This window comes from Alternaria ventricosa (assembly GCF_023758065.1).
Source record: "Alternaria ventricosa strain BMP 2768 chromosome Unknown scaffold_5, whole genome shotgun sequence".
Classification (NCBI taxonomy): Eukaryota; Fungi; Ascomycota; class Dothideomycetes; order Pleosporales; family Pleosporaceae; genus Alternaria; species Alternaria ventricosa.
In genome coordinates, this window is record NW_026055685.1 from 1,308,047 (window position 1) to 1,328,398 (window position 20,352).

Genomic DNA, 20,352 nt, shown 5'->3' on the forward strand with positions numbered 1-20,352 from the left:
ACGTTGACCAAGCAAAAGGATAAATAGGCCCGCAGCCTACATAAACGTAGAAGCATACAAAACAGTTGACCTAGCGTTGATGTAGGCTCTAGACATGTTTAGTCTTTTTTTCCTGTGTAAGGTGCTTCAAGTGTCTTTCGTGAATTCTGAATGCTGTCGCCACTTCTCCCCAAACTTAAAGATGCATAACGGGATGATGACCAAACACAAGCTTAGTGCGCCCAAAAGAGTGAAGCCCAGCCCATAGCCAAGTGCGTCAGCCAATGGACCAGTCGTGAGTGGCAGGAAGGTCCCCATAAGGCATCGCGTAACGATGACGCCCGTCATGGCCGATGCGGAGTACATGCCGCAAGCGTCGACGACGTAAGCAGACAATGGGATAACAGTTAGAAGGAGCGAGAACCCCATCAAGGCCACTGAGGCGAGAAGCAGGAGTACAGGCAGACGGTATTCTGCGATCCAGCCGTATGCAATTACCGAGAAAGGCAAGAGGATCGCCCCCAGGATAGAAAGAGGAAGGCGGTACTCGGGTTTTCCTTTTTCGCCGTCGGGCCCGCGGAGCTTGACGTATATCCTATCGAGCGTAAAGTTGCATACTAGTACACTGCAGAAAGATCCGACGCCTAGATATCTGTTAGCTGCCGTGGGTTCAGGCATATCAAGATACTTACTGAACGAGATGAAAGTGTAACCAATCTGGCCGAACTCGAAGTCATACCTGTCCAGCAAGATCGAGGGTAATGAAACGCTGACAACGTAGAAGAAGCTGAACGCGACCGAGGCAAACAGCGAGAGAAGCATGAGTACGCTCGAACCGAACAACACCGCAAAAGGCCTGGTGATGGAGTGCCAAAGCTTCGCTAGATGCTCATGCGTGCTCTTCGACTCGGGAACCTTTCCAGTTTCCTGCATCGTCTTCGCTGCTCTTCTTCTCAAGACAGCCATCTTGTACGTCTCTTTGAAGTAGACCAGAAAAAGAACCTCGCACACGATAGCTAGTCCGGCGGCAATAGTCAACATACGTCGCCACCCTATCGTCTGCGCAATTGCTCCCGAGATGGCAGGGCCGATAGCTCCTCCAATGAGCGGCGCAAGCATAACCAAAGACATTGCGGAGCCGCGTTGCTCGCTCTCGAAGATGTCTCCGATAATCGCTGGATTGAGGACGTTTGAAGCGACGCAAAGACCTGTGAGCATCCTCGCAGCAATGAACATGCTGCTGTTCTGGCTGCAAACTGCTAGGGTAGTCGCAGCGATGAAGCCGATGTTACAAACGTTGAAGACAGGATAGCGTCCAAAAATCTCTGATAACGGTGCGATAAGTAATGGACCAGCGGCTTCTCCAAGTTCCCAGATAGTCACGAGGAGCGCGCTGTTTGCAGAGCTCGAATGCTTCCCATCGAGATCCGAGACGATTTTGCTGGCGACCGGTACCACGCCAATGCAAGTGAACGTCCTGGAGACGTGGTCAGCGTCGAAATTCTTTTGGCAATTGAAGTGCTGGGAGAATATGCATACACGGTGAACGCCATGAGAGCAAGCAACAAAACGATACCCCATTTGAAACCTGGCGACCAATTGCGAGGGTCCTCAGGGTCCAGAGGCTCAAAATCAAGCGCGTCATTTCCAGCTTCCTCGGCATCATTCTCTTGTTGGACGCTTTCGTAGTCATGCGATATTATCCTGAGCAGAGGCTGCTCTTCGTCCGTGAGCACCATTGTGGCTTTTTTCCACGGAAGGATTCCTTTAGAAATGTTCAAGATGAGATGATTGCGAAGCACCGAGGTTTACTTGGCCCAGGAACTTTTTCACGGGACGAGCGCGGCGGATTGTGACTAATGAAGGCCCTAGGGCGTGTTTAGGTATGGGGTAATCTTTAGCGTCGCTCAACTGCGGTGGGTGAGGAGCTGGCATCTGTTGAGCCGTCAAAGTCCGTGCAACATGCGTACTTCCAGCCTCCTACTCCGCATCATACAGCTGTGGTCGTTTGCACCATCGTACTCCTGCTCATTCCTCGTCCAGAAGCAAAACGTTCACAATTCTTCCAGGTACCGACCCTGGTCCAGAGTCGAAAGATCAGGGTGTGTTCGACAGCAAGCACCAGTGTCTGAGCAAACCCTAGATACGCTTGCATATCGAGCTATTCCGGTAACGTCAACCTAGGGACAAAGTGAACAGGCCACAGCCTACGTTTTCGTGGTCACAGCATACATCAACATAAAAACATGCAAAGTAGGTAGCCTAACGTCAATGTAGGCTCTAGGCATGTTCGGCTTTTTTCTTTATATGGTATGGTATCTGTCTGGCTATCGCATCCCGTTTCAGCCATTGTTTGCTCACTCTCGCGGATATGCGCCAATAGCAAACATCATGGACAAGATGTCGATTGGCTCCAGATCTCGAGCCACCTGGAACCACAGCTCCATGGGCATCCGATCAAGACCTTGCGGTAGGGGTCGTCTTCTGTTGCTTGTATTCGAGGTCCTATCCACGCGTACTATGCTGAAGTAGGTGTGCGCACTAAGCTCCGGGGCGATCCGATGCCGCTGCAGGGTAGGATAGATGGCTAGAGCAAGGTTCATAATGCTACCGACACCCGCATAGTTGATTATCATGAGGAGCAGTTCGGCGGGAAGGAGATTGAACAATCTGTCGCATTCATCGCTGGAAGGTGGCCTGTACGGTGGCGGCGGCGGCGGCGGCGGCGGAGGTGGTGGTGGAGGAGGCGCTGGAGACGACATCGTTGCTGCACGCCAACCTAGGGAAAAAAACTGAACAGCCTGGAGCCTACGTTGACGTTAGGTCACCCACTTTGCAGGTTTTTGTCTTGATGTAGTCTGCAGGCCTGTTCAATCGGTATGCGGTTTGTTGGGTGAGTCTGCAGCGACAGACAGTAGCCAGCGGTAGATGTAGCCGGAGAGAAACCAGGCTCCTACACCGACTGCGGTGATGTATATCGCGATTGGGCCAAGTGATTGCGGGAAGACGTTCAGTATGAAGGGATCGAGTACTGTGGTTGTTAGACGACGCATGACATGTTAGTGAGATTAGACGTACTGATGTCGACATCAACTGGAGGCGGGTAGTCCATCAATGTGCGATTGGTCGAATAGTAGGACGCTGCAGCCTGGAGGCGCAAGAACAGTACCGACTCTGGAGCTGCAGGCGGCGCTTCCTTGGTGTTTCCGTCGTCGTCCACTGGGTCGCGTCGAATGACTGAGCTATACTCTGATAACGAGGGTATCAAGTCGGGAGTATCAAATACGTGGGTGACTGAGTAGGTGTCAAGCCAGAAGTCGGTGGGTTGCTGGGCAAGTCAGTACAAACAATCGGATGATGCAGGCGATATGCAACGGGAAGGAGCAGTAGACTCACGGTGGCCGGCCAGCAGATGCGCACCTCGTACCTCCTGCCGTCTTGCAGGCCGCGAAGCAGGTACCAGGACTCGAGACCGCGGGGCAGCGACTCGGTGGGAAACTGGACAGGGACTCGGATCGGGAGGATGGTGGACGAGGGCGACAGGTAGTGCAGGCCGAGGTCATCTAGCCCGGGGCGGACATTGGAGAGAGTCACAGGGCTGGGACCAAGGAATATCGTCTTCTCGACGTTGGCATTCACCGTCCAGGCCTGTGTGACGATGCAGAGCAGCCCGGCGGAGAGGCGCATCTTTGGCGGACAGCACGTGAGGATGGGGGAGAGGTGGGAGGGCAGCAATTCATTGTCTCTCACGTCGGCCAGAGCAGCGCCATGGGCACGCAGAGGAACGGCAGGCTTGAATTCGTCGGATGAGGTCGTGTTTCTCGCGCAACGGCCAGGCAGCTGCATTGGACGTGTAGCTTAGCGCCGTGGTCCGTGATAGGCGGACCCTTTTGGTCTAAAAGTTCGATTCCACAACACAACAGCACTTCTCCCCCACTGCTCCACTCCCACCGACAGCAGCTTCAACCCTCGCCGCCCAGGTTCCCCCGAGACTCCATTTCGATACCCCAATTACTACCTTTGCTCTACGCCACCATGAGAGAAGTCATCAGTCTGAACGGTATGTCGTCCCTTGCGCCATGCGCGCCCTGACCGCCTGCAGCGGGACATCCCTGGCTATTTGTTGATGCTGACTTTGTACGCGTCTAGTCGGCCAGGCCGGTTGCCAGATCGCAAACTCTTGCTGGGAGGTGAGTTGCACCCGACGACACGCTCTGCCTCTGCTGTATTCCATTATACCGCAGAAGAAGGGGCTGCGGATAGCTCACCGCCAGTGCGCGATATACTGACTCGGCTTCCAGCTCTACTGCCTCGAGCACGGCATCCAGCCCGATGGTTTCCTCACCGAGGAGCGCAAGGCCCTGAACGACGACCACGGCTTCAGCACCTTCTTCTCCGAGACCGGTAGGCCGCTTTCGCCCCGGAGCGCCATTCTGACTGCTAACACTGCGCAGGCCAGGGCAAGTATGTCCCCCGTACCATCTACGCCGATCTTGAGCCCAACGTCGTCGACGAGGTCCGCACCGGCCCTTACCGCTCCCTCTTCCACCCCGAGCAGATGATCACAGGCAAGGAGGATGCCTCGAACAACTACGCCCGTGGTCACTACACCGTCGGAAAGGAGCTCATCGACCAGGTCCTCGACAAGGTCCGCCGCGTCGCCGACAACTGCTCCGGTCTGCAAGGTTTCCTCGTCTTCCACTCCTTCGGTGGAGGAACTGGTTCTGGTTTCGGCGCCCTGCTCATGGAGCGTTTGTCCGTCGACTACGGCAAGAAGTGCAAGCTCGAGTTCTGTGTCTACCCAGCGCCCCAGGTCGCCACATCGGTCGTCGAGCCATACAACTCCATCCTGACCACCCACACCACACTTGAGCACTCCGACTGCTCCTTCATGGTCGACAACGAGGCCATCTACGACATCTGCCGTAGGAACCTCGGAATCGAGCGCCCCAACTACGAGAACCTCAACCGTCTCATTGCCCAGGGTAAGCTGCCAGAGCCTGCTTAGAAATCCACTCTGCTAACCTGACTCAGTCGTCTCGTCCATCACCGCCTCCCTCCGATTCGACGGTTCCCTCAACGTCGACCTGAACGAGTTCCAGACCAACTTGGTCCCCTACCCTCGTATCCATTTCCCTCTCGTCGCCTATGCTCCCGTCATCTCCGCCGCCAAGGCCGCACACGAGGCCAACTCGGTCATGGAGATCACCAACGCCTGCTTCGAGCCCAACAACCAGATGGTCAAGTGCGATCCTCGCAACGGAAAGTACATGGCCACCTGCCTGTTGTACCGTGGTGACGTCGTCCCCAAGGACACCCACGCTGCCATTGCCCAGGTCAAGACCAAGCGCACCGTCCAGTTCGTCGACTGGTGCCCTACCGGTTTCAAGGTCGGTATCTGCTACCAGCCCCCCCAGATGGTCCCCAACGGTGACCTCGCCGCTGTCAACCGCGCTGTCTGCATGCTGTCCAACACCACGGCCATTAGCGAGGCCTGGTCTGCTCTCTCGCACAAGTTCGACCTCATGTACAGCAAGCGTGCCTTCGTCCACTGGTACGTTGGTGAGGGTATGGAGGAGGGTGAATTCTCCGAGGCTCGTGAAGATCTCGCTGCCTTGGAGCGCGATTACGAAGAGGTCGCAGCTGACTCCCTCGGGGATGATGAGGGTGTTGAGGCTGAGTACTAGACGGCTTGTTACCGTACTGTGTAGCGTGTTCAAGAGCAGTATGGCTCTACATTGTTGATTGGAGTGTTTCTTGTTCGAAGCCTCGCTTTTGAAGAGAGACAAGTACCAGATTGATAATGGCGGGCTACGGCGTTTACAAGGAGAGCTTCTAGCGTACCTTCTTCTCCATACATGAAGCGATTTGGGATCAATTGTCCTCTTTCTATGTTACTACCTTTAGTAATGCCAATAAATTGTCAAACGGCACTTTCCATGGTCTTCCGTATTTCCTTTGATTCAATATTTGATCAAGTATTACAAGACCATTGATTGATTAACGAACCATCGCTAGGCTACCATCTCATACAAAGAAAAGAAACTAAATAGGTTTACTGCCTACATCTAGGTGAAACCACGCGGAGTAGCTCGCCTAAAGTCAATGTAGGCTCCAGGGTGTTCGGTATTTTGCTTGATCAAGGTGCTACCTAAACATTATCATCTCTATATCCAAGCCAGAATTGCACAACATCCATCATCCAACCCCAGTAACTAGAAGTCGTCCTCGTCGGCATCATCCCTAGCCAGCGCCTTCTTCTCCGCCAACTCCCTAATCTTCTCTCCGAGCACCTCTCTCCCATACCTACTCGCCACCTTACCCGCCAAATCCAGCATCTTGCCATTGGCATCCCTCATCAAGCTAACAATTTCCAGCGCCTTCATCCCATGGTCCTCACCCGCCAGGCACTCCAACCCAAGCAACTGAAGCAGCGCACGATCAATCGCCACTTCGAGCGTACTCAGCGCCGATTCCTGCGACGCCGTCGGACGCGTGTGGAGCAGGGTGGAAGAAAGTTGCGAATGTAGTGTTGAAGCGAGGATGAAGGCTTGTTCGTGATCTTGCTGTTTCTCCTCGTTGGTCTGAGGCGCGTTGGCGTCCTCGTCCTCATCTTCCATGTCGCTTTCCTCGCCTCCTCTTCTGTTCTTCTTGCTCTTGGCTTTGTCGATGACGCTTGTGAGCGGTATCTCAAAGCCGAATTCGGAGAGGTGCGGGACGGGTGCTGAGGGGTATTGTTCCCGCCCTTTGATGATCATGCAGTGGAATTTTGCGCCTCCTATGCCCTCGGAGGCTGTGGGTGACGAGGCGACGCCGACGGGCCAGTAGGACTCCTCTTTTCCGCCGCCGGCGCGGCGCGAGAGGAGCTTGGTGTCGAGCATGGGGACCCAGCGCGCTTGGCCGGTGTTTCTCCAGCCGAGGAGGGTGAGAAGGACGCCTGAGGAGTCGTAGATGTAGGGGTCGCCTTCTGCGGAGAAGAAGACGGAGGTTAGAGTTGTGCCTGGGGGTAGGGCAAGGATGTCGGAATCTTGGTAGACGATGTCGTGTTTGATGTTTTCGATCGTGTAGAGGAGTTGGGTGCTGAGGTCGTTTTGGATGGGTCCGTTGCCAATCGTGAGAATGTAGTCGCGCCACGCTGCACATGTCACTGCTGGGGAACTCTTTTGCCTGTAGACGCGCACTGGGAGGCCGAAGAGTGAGTATATGCGCACGTAGTTTGTCGATGTTGTTACACAGACATATGAATTCGATAGTGCAATTGCAGTAACGGATTCCCCAGTCGGCAGATTAGTCCGCCATTCGGTTCTCGTCGTCCATGTCTCATGCGGTCGGTAGTATATCATTGCTGGGTTTCCGTCACCGGTGCTGTTGGGTTGGCAGGCGAACAGTGTACCGTTCTCGTTGAGGCATGATTTGTCGTATAGGAAGACGTCGGTGAAGTGGAAGTTGCGGAACGTGTGCTCGTCGTAGAATTTGACGCTTACTGTGTGATGCTTGCCCTCCTGTTCCACGGTCTCGACATACCCGGTTAATGAACAGCAGAGCAACCGGCGGTTTCCGCGCCAGGGTGTGCTACCTGGTTGGAATGGCTCGTGTACTTGGGGACGGAAGAGGGCTGAGCTGTATGCGCGACGTTTTGAGGCTGGTTCTACGCCGCTAGTAAGATGTCCGTTTGGACGTTTCTTAGCAGCTGTGATTGCAGGAGCATATCCAGCGCCATCGTCGTCAATGACGAAATCCTCCATCTCTTCATCGCCATCCACTTGAGCTTCATCGTCCTGGAACTCTGGGCCTAGGATATCCTCTAACGAGTCCGGAGTTCCACTCCTTTGTCTCGGTCGTCCAGGAAGAGTCTGTACGTTGCCGTTTGTGAGCTTTGCCGGTTGTGGGACACCGGCTCGGCCTTCCGAGGGGTCGTGAAAGAAAGGAGCGGAGACGGTGGGCTTTTGTAGTAGGGGGAGATGTTCGTCGGGAACGAGGTCGGTATGGATGAAGAGTTCGCCTTCGTTGTTGGTGTACGAGAGGATGTTCTCCGTTGGGTGCCATGCCATTGCAAGTATTGTAGCCTTGACATCGTCGAGCTTCTTGAGCTGTTTCTGCGTCTTGGTATCCCAAATGCATAGGCTCAGATCGCTCGAGGTCGTCGCCAACAAGGCACCGTTAGGCGACCATGCCGCGGCGGTGATATCGGCTGTATGACCCGTCTTAAAGACTCGCTGCCTCTCCCAATCACTCGTCGACATGACCTGTATCTGGCGCATGGCGGTGGGTGTAGCAAAAGCCCGCCCATCTGGATGCCAAAGAACTTTCGAACTCGTCTCCGCATCTGCTTCTAGGCTCTTGATCATGCCCTCCACTCTGTTGACCATCTCAGGCTCTCCACCCTCCAGGTTGTACATGTAGATATGGCCGTCGGTGCAGGATACGGCGAGTTGGGTCCCGGTCTTATCGAAGGAAACGTGTTTGACGGCTCGAGGCTGTTCGCGCAGGCTTTTCATGCTCTTGTCTTTGACGTTTACGAGGTTTACGACGAGTTCGCTGCGTCCGTTAGTGACCAGATCGGACGAATAGAGTCGCACACGTACTCGCTGGCCACGGCAATCCAGTTCCCATCCGCACTGAGAGCTACATCCCGTACTGGGAGCGTAGTCCTGACCAGAATCTCTTCGAACTTGCCATTGTCGAGCGAGAACCTGCTCACTGTGCCGTCCTCTGAGCCGGTGATGAAGTAGCCATTCTGCCTAAGGATCAGTATGTTGACCCAACCCTGATCATGTTGTATTGCGTACCCCAGCTACGACGGCAGTGTTGTTCTCCTGACATTCATCTATCGTGACTGGCTCGTCATCGGAGCCCGTAGTGAAGACGCGGCAGTAGTTGTCGACTCCGGCTGTGACGAGCTTCTTTCCGTTGGGTGTGTATGCGAGATAGGTTGCGCCAGGGGCATCTAGAGCTTCAATCAGGATGGCAATCCTTAGTTGTGATCCCGATTTACTTACGGGCCTGTCGAGCGCGGAGGCGCTGCGTGGTAGCCATTGTGATAAGGTGTGATGGTTGCTACTCGGGAGTGCACCGCGTTCCGGTCGACGCGACCGCGTAAAGTGGGTGAGGCTAGCGCGCTTTGAAGACGCCCCCCGCCGCCCTCATCATTCCTCCCATCAACAACATCTGCCATCGTGGACTGTCCTTCGCTTGCAATAATGCGGCTGAGTACATTTTCTTCGTCATATCTCATACCGAATCCGACCCAGAACTCTACGCGCTCCAGCACGGGAATAGAATCTCGTAACGCCACAATGCACAACATCGATCGCACCTTATACAAGAAAAGACCCGAACAGGCCTGGAGCCTACATCGACGTTAGGTCACCTACTTTGCATTTTTTTATGTTGATGTAGGCTATAGACCATCTTATGAAATGAAACATTTCCATAATCGTGTACAATGTGTGTAAAATCATCATGACAAACGCCACGCTATGCACCCAAGCCCAGTACCGTCCAAGATCAGCGCCAATCATGCAACCACTTTTCTCCTTCCCTAAGTGTCCCTTGGAAATTCATCTTCCAACCCAATCGTCACCTTGACATTCATACTACCCAGCTCCTGAATGAGAAGCTTAGCAGCATACGGCATAGTAATCTTGCGAACTGCCTTCTCACTCTCGCAAAGCTTACAGTAGCCACTGTATCCCATTTGACCACCTATAATCATCATTAGTAAAGATCTCAAAGAAGATTCAAAAATTGAACTGAAGAGAGAGACTTACACTTCTCACAAACATCAACATTATGCGCATCGGAACTAATCATCAACCGCTCCAGCAGCAACTGACTAGCACCATACGCAATCAAACAATCACGTTCCATCTCACCCAGACGCAGTCCACCGTCCCTCGCCCTACCCTCCGTAGGCTGCCTCGTAAGGATAGCGCGCGGACCTCTCGCACGCGAATGCATCTTGTCCTGCACCATGTGCTTGAGTTTCTGGTAGTAGATGGGGCCGAAGAAGGTGTAGAATTGGTGGGCTTCTCCCGTGATGCCGCTGGTTAGGTAGTCTTTTCCGGTGTAGGAGAAGCCTTTTTCTACGAGGATCTGCGACATGTCCTCCACGGTAGAGCCGCCGAATGCGGTGCCGTATTCTAGTGTGCCGTTTAGAACACCGGCTTTGCCTGAGAGGAGCTCCATCATTTTGCCGACTGTCATACGGGAGGGGAATCCGTGGGGGTTCATGATGATGTCGGGGCAGATACCTTGGTCGTTGAAGGGCATGTCTTCTTGTTGGACGATGAGACCTGTTGTTCCTTTTTGACCGTGGCGGGAGGAAAATTTGTCGCCGAGTTCGGGACGTCGTGTTTGGCGCATGAGGAGCTTGATCAGGGTCGTTCCGGCTTCGTTCTCGGTGATGCAGGCTTTATCGATGTAGCTGCAGTCGGGCATCTTGTACTTGTCGGGCTTGTCTTTGTAGACGTTCGTTGCAGGCCCAGCCGTATCTTGGGGAATAGACTTCAGAAGGTAGGCGTCGCCAGCTTCTATCCGGGCTCCGACTTGTGCGATTCCGTCTTGTCCAATGGCTTGATGGCTGGTGTTATCCACATCGAGAGCGCCGGCGTTGATACGGTCGGAGGTACCGTTAGCATACGTCTTCAGTGGTGTAACGTGCTTCTTCAGAACCTGGCAACGACCGAAGCCGCGATCGCAGGAGGCCTTATTGAGAATGAGCGCGTCCTCAATATCGTATCCGGAGTAGGACATGACAGCGACGGTTGCATTTTGACCGGCAGGCAGCTTGTCGTATTTGGTGAGCTCAATGGTGCGGGTCTTGACCATAGGCTGCTGTGGGTAGACCATCAAGTATAGCAGTGTGTCTATCCTCTTGAACTGGTTGTAGGCGATCGCGCCAATAGCTTGCTTACCCATAGCGCATTGGTAAGTGTTACGAGGCGATTGGTTGTGATGGGGATATGGGATGAGACCAGCAACGGCACCGAGGATGGTGAAGGGTTCGATTTCGAGATGTGTAGTGTACTGGTTGATTTCGCTCTCCTTCAAAGCAATGTTCGTGTCGTTCTCTTCGTTGGTATCGAGATACTCCACCAGACCTCTTGTCAGGAAGTCCTCAAACTCCATGGTACCCTTACGAAGCGCCTTGAGGTAGCGCGAGGTAACCTTGGACCGTTGGTTTTCGACAATGATCATCGGCCGGCAGATTCGACCTTCATCCGTGGCAATATGAACTTCGCAGTGGTCGTGATCGATGTGAATGCTAGTGAACTCGGAGATGCGTCCCATTCTCCTCAGTTTCCGGAAGCTGTTGAGGAAACGTTTGGGTGTGTCGGTAACTGCGATGGGTGTACCGTTGAGACATACGCTATACACACCATCTGCGTGGATCTCTTCTCCGGTCTGGTAACAGATATCCTCGGCACCCAACATAAACACTATCTTGCGCACTGGATCATCGTCATCTTCAGTTGTGATATGCGTCATGAGCGCCAAGTTCTTGACCAAACCACAAGCTTCTCCTTCAGGTGTATCGGAGGTGCACAGCATGCCGAATTGCGAGGGCTGCAGCGCACGGGGACCAGAGACCTTCCGCGTCTTCTCGAATTGCGAACTGATTCTCGTCATCATGCCGAGTGCAGCAATGTAACTCAGTCTGCTCAAGACGTGAGTAACACCAGCTCTCTCCATCTTGAAACGCTTCAAACTCCAGTTTCCGGTCGCGATGGCGCGCTCGACACCCATGGTGATATGGTTCTTGTGCACGCTGAAATGGGAGAAGGCGTCAAATTCTTGCGCTCGGACTGGTTTCTTCAGTACTTTGTCGATGCTCAACTTGAAATCGTGGTTGAAGCGCTTGAAGTGATCTTCGAACAAGAGTGACAGCATCTGTCCAGACAACTCAAGACGCTTGTTTCCAACATAGTCGCGATCGTCCACAAGCTTCGGGTCTTGCATGGCCATCAGAACTCGACGTGCCATGAGAGCGACGTATAGTGCCTTCGGTCGGTAGTTTGTGCCTTCCACTGGGACGTGAGGAAGAACGACGTTGGACAAACACTCGATAGCCTCTAAGTGATAGTTTCGGCTGCGCGAGGTACCGAGCGGCTTCTTCACTAGTCGTACGCGATGGCCGATATACTCAAGCGCTCGCTCCTGAGTGTGTATGCCTTCCTTTGCGCACGCCTCGAAATTGGCAGCGAAGTTGTCTTGATACGCGGTGTCCTCGCCGGCTATCAAGAGTATGATCTCCTTGTCGGAGTGTACACCCAGTGCCTTCATCACGAACACGATCGGAATCTCCTCGGAGAGCGTGTTGTGGCGAAGGTACATGAGGCCCTTCTTCTGGATAACGTACGTCTTGGTTCGCCTCTCGTGTGTAGAACTTGTAACGCTGGCTTGCATGATGCCCTTGGCACTTTCAACAATGACACGATTCTTGTTCAGCTGCTCCTGGACTAGAATGACCTTCTCTTGCCCTCGGGTGATGAAGTAGCCTCCCGGGTCTAGCGGACACTCGTCCATGACTGCCATTTCGCGATCGTTCTTTCCTGCAAGCACGCACTTGTTGCTTTTCAGCATAATAGGCATACGTCCAATCTTGATACCGGTCCGCTTGACCTTTGAATTCCCACGGGTATATATGATGTCCACTACTATCGGCGCAGCGTATGTCATGTCGCGCAATCGGCATTCGTTGGGTGTAATGGTGCTGCGGTGGTGGTCGAGATCATCTTCTTCCTGTCGATTGGGGGAAAGAACGCGAATGTCTGTGTACTCGAGGAGGAACTTGGGGTCGGTATCGCTGCGGACAAAACGGTTGGCCTTGAGGATTTTCTTGAGTTCCACATCGACAAAATGGTTGTATGAGTCGACATGCTGCTTGACCAGTCCCTTGGTCTTCAGAAAGGCCGGTAGAAGATTCCACTTGTCGCGCGCAGTATTGATCGGATCGGTCAGACTCTTTCCGTAGTAGAAGGGCTCGAGGAGGGCGGCAAACTCGTCTTTGGCGTGGGTAAGCGGCGCTTTTCGTTTCCGCGTCGCCTCTGCTGATGTGGAAGCGTTGGGATTGAGGTCAGTCGCGTCGTCGCCTGCTGTCGTCTGAGGGTTTGCGCCGACAGCGTCTACGTCCATAGCATCGTCAACTTTCTTTACTGCGGGAGCAGCAGTCGCAGCATTCGCCTTCGCGGCCCCGCGCGGGGCAGCTTCGGACTTCGCGACTTCCTACACACAGATTAGTCACTGATCGCGATAATCGTGCGACACTCCGTACCTTTTTGCCCACCATTTTGTGCGACAGTAAAGCAGTCGGCGAAGGTTGAGGCGGCGGATGAGTAGGTTAGTTCGACCGACGAGCTGCAGCAAACATTTGGCGTTCGGCGAGTCAGAAGTGAGAATTAATACTGGCCAATCGGTAATCCGCAGTAGTCGCAGCATCCCTGGGTGAGTGACCAACAATGCAGACACCCAGACTCGTGCGAGCGAACTTTAGAAAAAGAGAATGCGCCTACAACTTACACGAGCACCACAAAAGTCCTAGGTTAGCTTGTGTTGTTGGTATAGAAATGCTATAAAAGTCTGCTTTGAATCATCACAGGGAAAGCACAAGTCATCTACAGACAAAGTTCAAGCATATAGTGATCAGGATTCGGTTGCTACCAATGCTATGCCATTCAACGCACGCTATGCCACCAGAAAGCTATCTTCCAAGATCCAGATGCAAGCCAAATCAAAACTATCATCTCAAGTCCCCAAGAAACCTCATGCCAAGGAGCCACCAGCCGTAAATCACCAGTCGTGTTCTGCAAGATCGTCACCCAGCGAACGCCGGTACTAGAAAGCATCGCTGACATCCGCCTCGCCGTTTATGCTTCGTAGTGAACCCTCCGCAAGGTCAACCCTCAGCTGGGCCGTATCCGCCTCGCGCTCAAGACTGTCCCACTCCCTGAGTTTTTGCCTCTTCGCATCTTCCTTCTTATCGATCATCTCTCTCAACTTCTGCGCCTCGGCCTCCAGCTTCAGAATCTTGCTCTTGTCATACAGCTCGGGTGCTCTTTGGCCACCGGGGATTTCCTTGGGGAGGTCGGAGAGATGGTCTCGGAAGCGCATCGTACGGGGATAGGTTGTAGCAGTGGAGTTGTTAGATCCGCGGAATGAGGGAGCAAAGGGTGCTGCTCCACTAGGTCCGCTGCTGGAACCGCGCGGACCGGATGGCGCACCACCGTAGTAACCTCCACCTCGTGGTCCTGCGCCCCAAGATCCTCGTCGCGAGGAAGGCCCAGAAAAGTCTCCTCGTCCTTCATATCCTCCGAAGCCACCGCGGCCACCACCACGCGGTCGTGTCGGCGCTGCTAGAACAGGATTATTGCCCCGGGGGAAGGAGGGAGCCTGTGGTGTCAAGCTCGAAGGTCCAACTGGAGGGGATATCGCAGGGGAGGGATAGCTCCTGCTGGAAGGTCCCGTTGGTGGAGCTCTAGCAAAGTTGCTATCGCCGTTGCGGTACGAAGACGACGATGGTCCAGTAGGAGGCGCGAAGTCTCTATCTCCGCGCGGTCCTGTCGGAGGACTGTCGCGTCGACGTGGAGGCGACCGTTCTCGCTCGCGACTGTAGTCTCGTCCTCTATCGGGGAGGCGCTCACGGAAAGGCGATCGTGGTGCTGAGGCGGGCTCTCTGACTGGTCGGTCTTCGACGAGGGCAGCCCGGCTAGGATGGATGGGTGGTGGGGAGGAGCGGCGGGACGTCGCTGCGGAGTCTCTACCCGACGCATCGTTCGAAGCATATGCTGGCCGCGCTGGTGAAGGAGACCTGCGACTCCTCCATGTATCCGCAGTGTAAGGGTCGGGGCGCTCGCGTCTTGGAGAGGGTGAGCGGCGTCGGTAGTCGCGCGTATCACGAGTGTCGCGGGCCGGCGAGTATCTGCGGGGAGGGCTTCATATAAGGTCAGCAAATGGCATGTCACGAAGGGAGACTGAAAGCATACCTATTCACCCGGGAGCGCGGCTCTTCGTACCGGCTCGGACGAACAGGCGAGCGTATACCCCGGCTCCTAGCTGGGGAAACATCGCGCTCTCTCGGTGGTGGAGACCTTTCGCGCGGTCGCGGGGAGCGAGTATACGAGTCGTACTGATCGCGGTCCCGTCGCGGCAGCGGTGACCTTGCCCTGTAGTCATCACGCCTAGGCTCATCTCGTCGCGGCGAGAATGCTCGGCGAGGCGGTGATCGAGGGCGTGCCCTCCAGTTGTCGTCGCGACGTGGGCTCCGGGATCTTCTCCGGAAACCAGGCGATCGACTCCGCGGACGCGATGAACGGCCACCAGGAACATATGTATCTGCCGAAGCTATACCGCGACGAATGGGCGAGGCGCGACGAGGAGGCGGCGAAGCGCGGCGTGGAGGAGGTGAACGGGCTCGGTAGCTGTCTCCGCGTGGAGAGCGTGGGCGAGGGCCAGGAGAACGAGGACGATATGTGTTGGAATACCTGTCGTCTCTATGACGGTGTTAGTAGATGCGCCCATAGTAGATGCCGCATGCCTGGGAACATGTTTGCGCATCCGAGCCTAGGCGGCCCTTGGTTTGGAGTCGACAAACCTTCGGTCTCCTCGATCTCGCTCACGATCCCTGTCCATTTCTGCGGCGAAGGTGATGTGCTGTGCCTATCGCAGGTAAACAATACTAAATGATGTGGCCGTAGCGATTAGTCCGGGTTGATAGCTAAAGACTGCGCTTGCTGGGCGGTGGGAGCTGGTCGTGTGTTAGGTCGCAAAAAGAGAAGTTCAGAGCCAAGCCTCCAGCGACTGGACGCGTTCGTAGGTCACGTGCGGGGGAGGCGTGCGAGCACTGGCCGTGGGTCAGTCACATTGCAAACAGCCAACCGTTTGATTCACATTCAACTGGGTCGCCGGATGTGCAATCGGGCAGTCGAGAGAGGGTACTGTGTGCGTGTGCGCGGTAGATCCAGATTTCCGTAGGTAGCACTTCAGACAGCATCTGGTGTCTTCCTCCCTGCGCTCCTGACATCGCTACATCTTTTCGGTGCTCTCCAAATGGAAGCCTTAATCCACTCCTCAGTAGCCAAGACATTGCGCATCTGTCGTCCCAGTCCGATGGCACGACCCCTTGACTCACGTTTTCAGCTATTGTCTTTCACATCCTTTGTCCTGCATGTCGCATCCGTCAAGCCTTTCGTCGACACGAGACGTACCACCCCCTCCATAATCAGCATACAGTTGTTCCGTCATTCTTGTCCTTGGAAGTGAGAAATTCTTCATCTTGATTATGTTCAACTGCGGTCAACCTTGGCTGCCGCACGTAACGCCGTATCCCAATGCTGAATGTGCCGAAGCCCTACTGACCACTGACATCCGTGACGCCGGCTCGCTGACAGAGCTCTTGAAAAATGCAATCCGTAATCTTTTGTACAAAACACATGTCCTTTGCGGACTCTTGACCAACAGGCCTAGCGCCTGGTCTTTCGCTCGTCCTCCCGCTTCGCGCGCTTCCTGCTCTCCTGGTTGATCATGTCTGCCAAATCATCTTGATCGATACTCTGCCATTGGCCTTGCGCTTCGGCTCTTTGCCTTGACTCATACTCTTTCTTCAGTGCGTCCTTGTCAAGCTTGTCACTATCCGCCAACTGGTCGACATCAACCGACACGTCGATGTCTCCAGCCTTGCGCTTCCTTTGTGCGTGTCCAAGCGCGTCGCGCCTAGCCGCATCCAGGTCATAAGCGTGCTCGCCGCCAAAGAAGCCAGTTGCCGAGATGTTCTTCTCAGGAAGTACTGTACCGGCGCTGCGTGGCACACCCGGCTCTTCAGTCTCGATTCCTTTCCGCTGCTTCCGGAGCTGGAACTCTCCACCAATGCTCTCTGCTCCTCCGATCTCTGATGGCATGGCAGATGCTGTTGTCATCGATGTCTGGATGCCGCTCGCGTCTTCGTCGCCTCCCTCCTCGTCATCTTCGTCTTCCTCCTCTTCTTCGTCGCTCTCCTCGTCTTCACTCTCGCCCTCAGCTCGTAGTGCCCCCCAGATACCACGCTCTACAGGCTCGCCGACGTGAGTAGGCTGTTGTTGCTCTTCCAGTATGGCTGTTCCATACAGATCGCCTCCAAACTGTGGCTTGCCAGCGTCGTCGATCGGGGGTTTACCCCACTGGCCAGGCTGGAAGCCCCAGGAGGAACCAGGAGGAATCGGAGCGTTTACACCAGGGACGCGCATGTTCGGGTAAGATGGAGGAGGGCCGAAGCGTTGCATGTTGATGAGCCATGGGGGTGGATGACCTGGCATCATTCCGAGAGCCTCGCGGAGTTCCTCGCTCAGCTCGCCGGGCTTGAGGTTCACGAGGTTAGTCTCGAACTCCTTGCCCTCGTAGTAGACCTCGCCATACCGCGTCAACTCTGGTTTCGTCTGTCGCCTGAAGAAGGCATCGTATAGTTTTGCGTAGTCGATGTCGAGCTTGCCGAGCTTTCCTTGGACGCGCTCTCGCTGCTTTTGCCTCATCGTCATGTCTGCTTGCTTTTCCAGTACTGCATCTCGCATCTCTGCGATACCAGTTTCCTGGATGAACTTGGGTAGGGCGAACGGAGGTTTCTCGATACCGCGTTTCGACGAGAGGTATTCGCGTTTGAGCGACCAGTGGGTCGGGACGGGAATGACGTTCTTCGCTCCCTTGATGGAGATGAGCAGCTGTGGATTTGAGGATGACACATCTGTCCACTCAACCAACTCGGGCCGGGGGACCAGTGACTTCAGTTGCGCGACCGACAACTTGTTCATCTGCTTCCGCTGCTTCTTGGAGAGCTTGGGCTTGCCATCGTCCTCATCCTCGTCGGGGATGTCGTCGTCGGAGAGATAGATTTCCGGCTTCTCCTCGTCCTTGGTCGCCGCTTCCTCCTCGGTCGGCTCTCTGAACTTTTCGAAGACGCTCTTGTATTCCTCAAACACGGGGTCGTCGAGGTCGTACTGGTTCGCGATGTCGTCAACGGTGAGAAGGTTCGCGGGCTTGACCGCCTGTGCTTCGTTATTGCTGTCGCTTTCGGGTGCGGGAGATTCGCTCTCACGCGCAGAGTCAGCGGCCTCTGACGGTGTCTCCTGTATGGCTGTCAGTACAATGTTTTGCGACGCGCAATGCGATGCTTGTGGTTTGCTTACAGAACGCTGCTGCTTCTTCTTCGCCCGGCGATAGGCGTTCTTGTTCACCTGCTTCTTGCCCTTTGCGACTGCGCCTGACATGGCGGCGGTGATTGCGCGGCGCGACACTGGGACTCGTTATGTTTGATATTACGCGAGGCCCGGTTTGTGTATACAATCGCGCGATGTGGGTGGGTGCAAAGGGTGATGCGCGACAGGTCAAAGTCGAGTTGGAAGTTGCTGAGCTCGCGCCGAAAGATTGAGAGCCTGTCTTGGCGCTAACGGGGTCGCCCCAGCCCCAGCCCTAGCAGTTGCATTCACCCATGCCGGAACTTCAGAGGCAATTTTCAAAGAACATCAAAAAGGCCAATAAATTTGTGTTAACAAAAGATTCATGATTATATACTCTTGGTCTGCTACATCAGACATGACCCACGTGCAGCTTCATACAGTTACTACACTACGACCGATCATCGTCCTTGAAGATGTGTCCCCAGAATCCGCGGAAATGCTTCTTCTGTCCAATCTCGTTCATATCCTTGATCTCTTTAGGCGTCAGCTTGAAAGTGTTCGCCCTCAAGTAATCGCTCAACCTCTGCTCCTTTCCACTTGTCGTAATGGGCACAATATCCTGATCCATGCACCACCTCAGGTAGATCTCGTTCTCGCCCACAGCATACTTCTTCGTCAGTGCCTCCACGTAGTCATCCAGAGGACCGGGCTTGGCTTTCGTGGCAGGAGTGAGAGGCGCATAGGCGACCGTGGCAATGTTGTTCTGCTTGTGGAATTCGAGGAGTTTCGGCCTTTGCAGGTAGGGGTGCAGCTCAATCTGGTTGCACACCGGCTTGACTTTAGCCGTCTTGAGAATAGCAGCGAGATGGTTGGGAAGATAGTTGGAGACGCCGATGGACTTTGCGAGACCGGAGGCTTGAACGGCTTCCATGTCGGCCCATGCTTTCTGGAGGTCTTCGTCTGAGCCTGCAAACCACGGCTGGTGGATGAGGTACCTATGCTTGTCAGAATTTCGATGGCGGGTATAGATTGGGATGACATACAGGTCAACATAGTCCAGTTGCAACTTCTCCAGACTCGTCTTGATAGCTCCTGCAATGTTCTTGATGTTGTCGTTGTTGACTTTAGTCGTGACATACAGCTTCTCACGTGGAATACCGCTCTCCTTGATCGCGGTGCCTAACTCAGTCTCGGTCTTATACACTGCCAACTGTTAGTGAAATTCCTAGACCCGTTGAATAGAGTGCGACGATTTGCATACCCTCAGCGCCATCAAGATGCGTGTATCCTAGCTTGGTCGCTATCTTGACTGAGTCAATGATAGCCTGGTCGATCTTGCTTTCCTCGCCAGTCTTGAACCAGGCAGTACCGGTACCGTAGCCTAGCATTGGCATCGAAGTACCATCGTTGAGCTTCAACTTGGGGATGGTGATGTTGAGGTTGGCCATTGTTGCGAACGCCTGTACTGGTGGTAGCAAAGGTTTTCTGATGTGGTGAAACGCAGGCTGGTTAAAATTGAGCTGGTATCTAGCGCGACAACTTATGCTTCGAACGTAATTGAGCATCAACTGAGAAGGAGTGTGATGGTGGTCAAGTCCTACTGTGTTACGTGATTACCAGGATGCCGCGCGTGTCCCAATGCCGAAGGTGGGGTGATGCTGGCAAGCGACGTCACCGCGAGCGCCTTCCCCCGAAACCCGATGGTACCTGTGTATTTCACCAAGCCATCTCGAAGCTCAGAGTTCGATTACTGTGTTACTAGGACGGCCGTCTCCTGGAAACCAAGTGGTTCAGCACGTACCGAGCTGCCCGCCTCCAGGATTCTGTTCCTGCATGTCAGATGCGCCGTCTGGACTGGTCGCTCAAGCTACCGCAGGCTAGCGAAATGCAAGAACAAAAGGAGATAGTATATAGCTTTATACAGGTAACGAAATGCATCGCGAATACATTGGTAGAATGCATCGCGAGATGTTGTGAAAATCGCCGTATCTACTGTGCTTGTATCTACAACGTCCAGCACAGCGGCTCCTTTCCTAATGACTAATGAAATATGGATACAGCTTGTCCAAGATGGTATACTATGAAGATGATTGAATATCGATATTGCCGCCCGTACAACCAAACGCCTCCTACTAGCCCCTACGTCCGTGCCAGGAAGATCAATCCATCCGCATTACAGCGTGACGCTGGATCGCTGACCTGGTTGCAACCCGCCGTCAAGACCGAAATG

General features: G+C 54.3%; 8 protein-coding genes across 8 annotated transcripts; 1 reads left to right on the top strand and 7 right to left on the bottom strand.

The window, feature by feature from the left end:
• Positions 1 to 126: 126 nt before the first annotated feature.
• Positions 127 to 1,718, bottom strand: J4E93_003805 (uncharacterized protein; the record flags this gene model as incomplete). The annotated part of the gene is made up of 3 exons (XM_049341735.1): positions 127 to 623; positions 672 to 1,456; positions 1,519 to 1,718. 3 exons carry the CDS (start codon positions 1,716 to 1,718, stop codon positions 127 to 129), a joined length of 1,482 nt encoding a protein of 493 aa, XP_049201240.1.
• A 1,131-nt stretch (positions 1,719 to 2,849) lies between these two features.
• Positions 2,850 to 3,666, bottom strand: J4E93_003806 (uncharacterized protein; the record flags this gene model as incomplete). Its single annotated transcript, XM_049341736.1, has 3 exons — positions 2,850 to 3,010; positions 3,058 to 3,307; positions 3,376 to 3,666. 3 exons carry the CDS (start codon positions 3,664 to 3,666, stop codon positions 2,850 to 2,852), a joined length of 702 nt encoding a protein of 233 aa, XP_049201241.1.
• Positions 3,667 to 4,014: 348 nt separating this feature from the next.
• J4E93_003807 (uncharacterized protein) lies at positions 4,015 to 5,666 on the top strand (the record flags this gene model as incomplete). The annotated part of the gene is made up of 5 exons (XM_049341737.1): positions 4,015 to 4,039; positions 4,129 to 4,169; positions 4,281 to 4,383; positions 4,434 to 4,964; positions 5,014 to 5,666. The coding sequence occupies 5 exons, from the start codon at positions 4,015 to 4,017 to the stop codon at positions 5,664 to 5,666; spliced, it is 1,353 nt and encodes a 450-aa protein (XP_049201242.1).
• A 528-nt stretch (positions 5,667 to 6,194) lies between these two features.
• J4E93_003808 (uncharacterized protein) lies at positions 6,195 to 9,015 on the bottom strand (the record flags this gene model as incomplete). Its single annotated transcript, XM_049341738.1, has 4 exons — positions 6,195 to 8,517; positions 8,565 to 8,716; positions 8,769 to 8,926; positions 8,979 to 9,015. The coding sequence occupies 4 exons, from the start codon at positions 9,013 to 9,015 to the stop codon at positions 6,195 to 6,197; spliced, it is 2,670 nt and encodes an 889-aa protein (XP_049201243.1).
• Positions 9,016 to 9,520: 505 nt separating this feature from the next.
• Positions 9,521 to 13,270, bottom strand: RPC2 (DNA-directed RNA polymerase III subunit; the record flags this gene model as incomplete). The annotated part of the gene is made up of 3 exons (XM_049341739.1): positions 9,521 to 9,684; positions 9,750 to 13,206; positions 13,256 to 13,270. The coding sequence occupies 3 exons, from the start codon at positions 13,268 to 13,270 to the stop codon at positions 9,521 to 9,523; spliced, it is 3,636 nt and encodes a 1,211-aa protein (XP_049201244.1).
• Positions 13,271 to 13,815: 545 nt separating this feature from the next.
• On the bottom strand, positions 13,816 to 14,803 carry J4E93_003810 (uncharacterized protein; the record flags this gene model as incomplete). Its single annotated transcript, XM_049341740.1, has 2 exons — positions 13,816 to 14,686; positions 14,742 to 14,803. The coding sequence occupies 2 exons, from the start codon at positions 14,801 to 14,803 to the stop codon at positions 13,816 to 13,818; spliced, it is 933 nt and encodes a 310-aa protein (XP_049201245.1).
• A 1,636-nt stretch (positions 14,804 to 16,439) lies between these two features.
• Positions 16,440 to 18,212, bottom strand: J4E93_003811 (uncharacterized protein; the record flags this gene model as incomplete). The annotated part of the gene is made up of 2 exons (XM_049341741.1): positions 16,440 to 18,071; positions 18,132 to 18,212. 2 exons carry the CDS (start codon positions 18,210 to 18,212, stop codon positions 16,440 to 16,442), a joined length of 1,713 nt encoding a protein of 570 aa, XP_049201246.1.
• Positions 18,213 to 18,570: 358 nt separating this feature from the next.
• Positions 18,571 to 19,570, bottom strand: J4E93_003812 (uncharacterized protein; the record flags this gene model as incomplete). The annotated part of the gene is made up of 3 exons (XM_049341742.1): positions 18,571 to 19,117; positions 19,166 to 19,325; positions 19,384 to 19,570. The coding sequence occupies 3 exons, from the start codon at positions 19,568 to 19,570 to the stop codon at positions 18,571 to 18,573; spliced, it is 894 nt and encodes a 297-aa protein (XP_049201247.1).
• Positions 19,571 to 20,352: the final 782 nt, after the last annotated feature.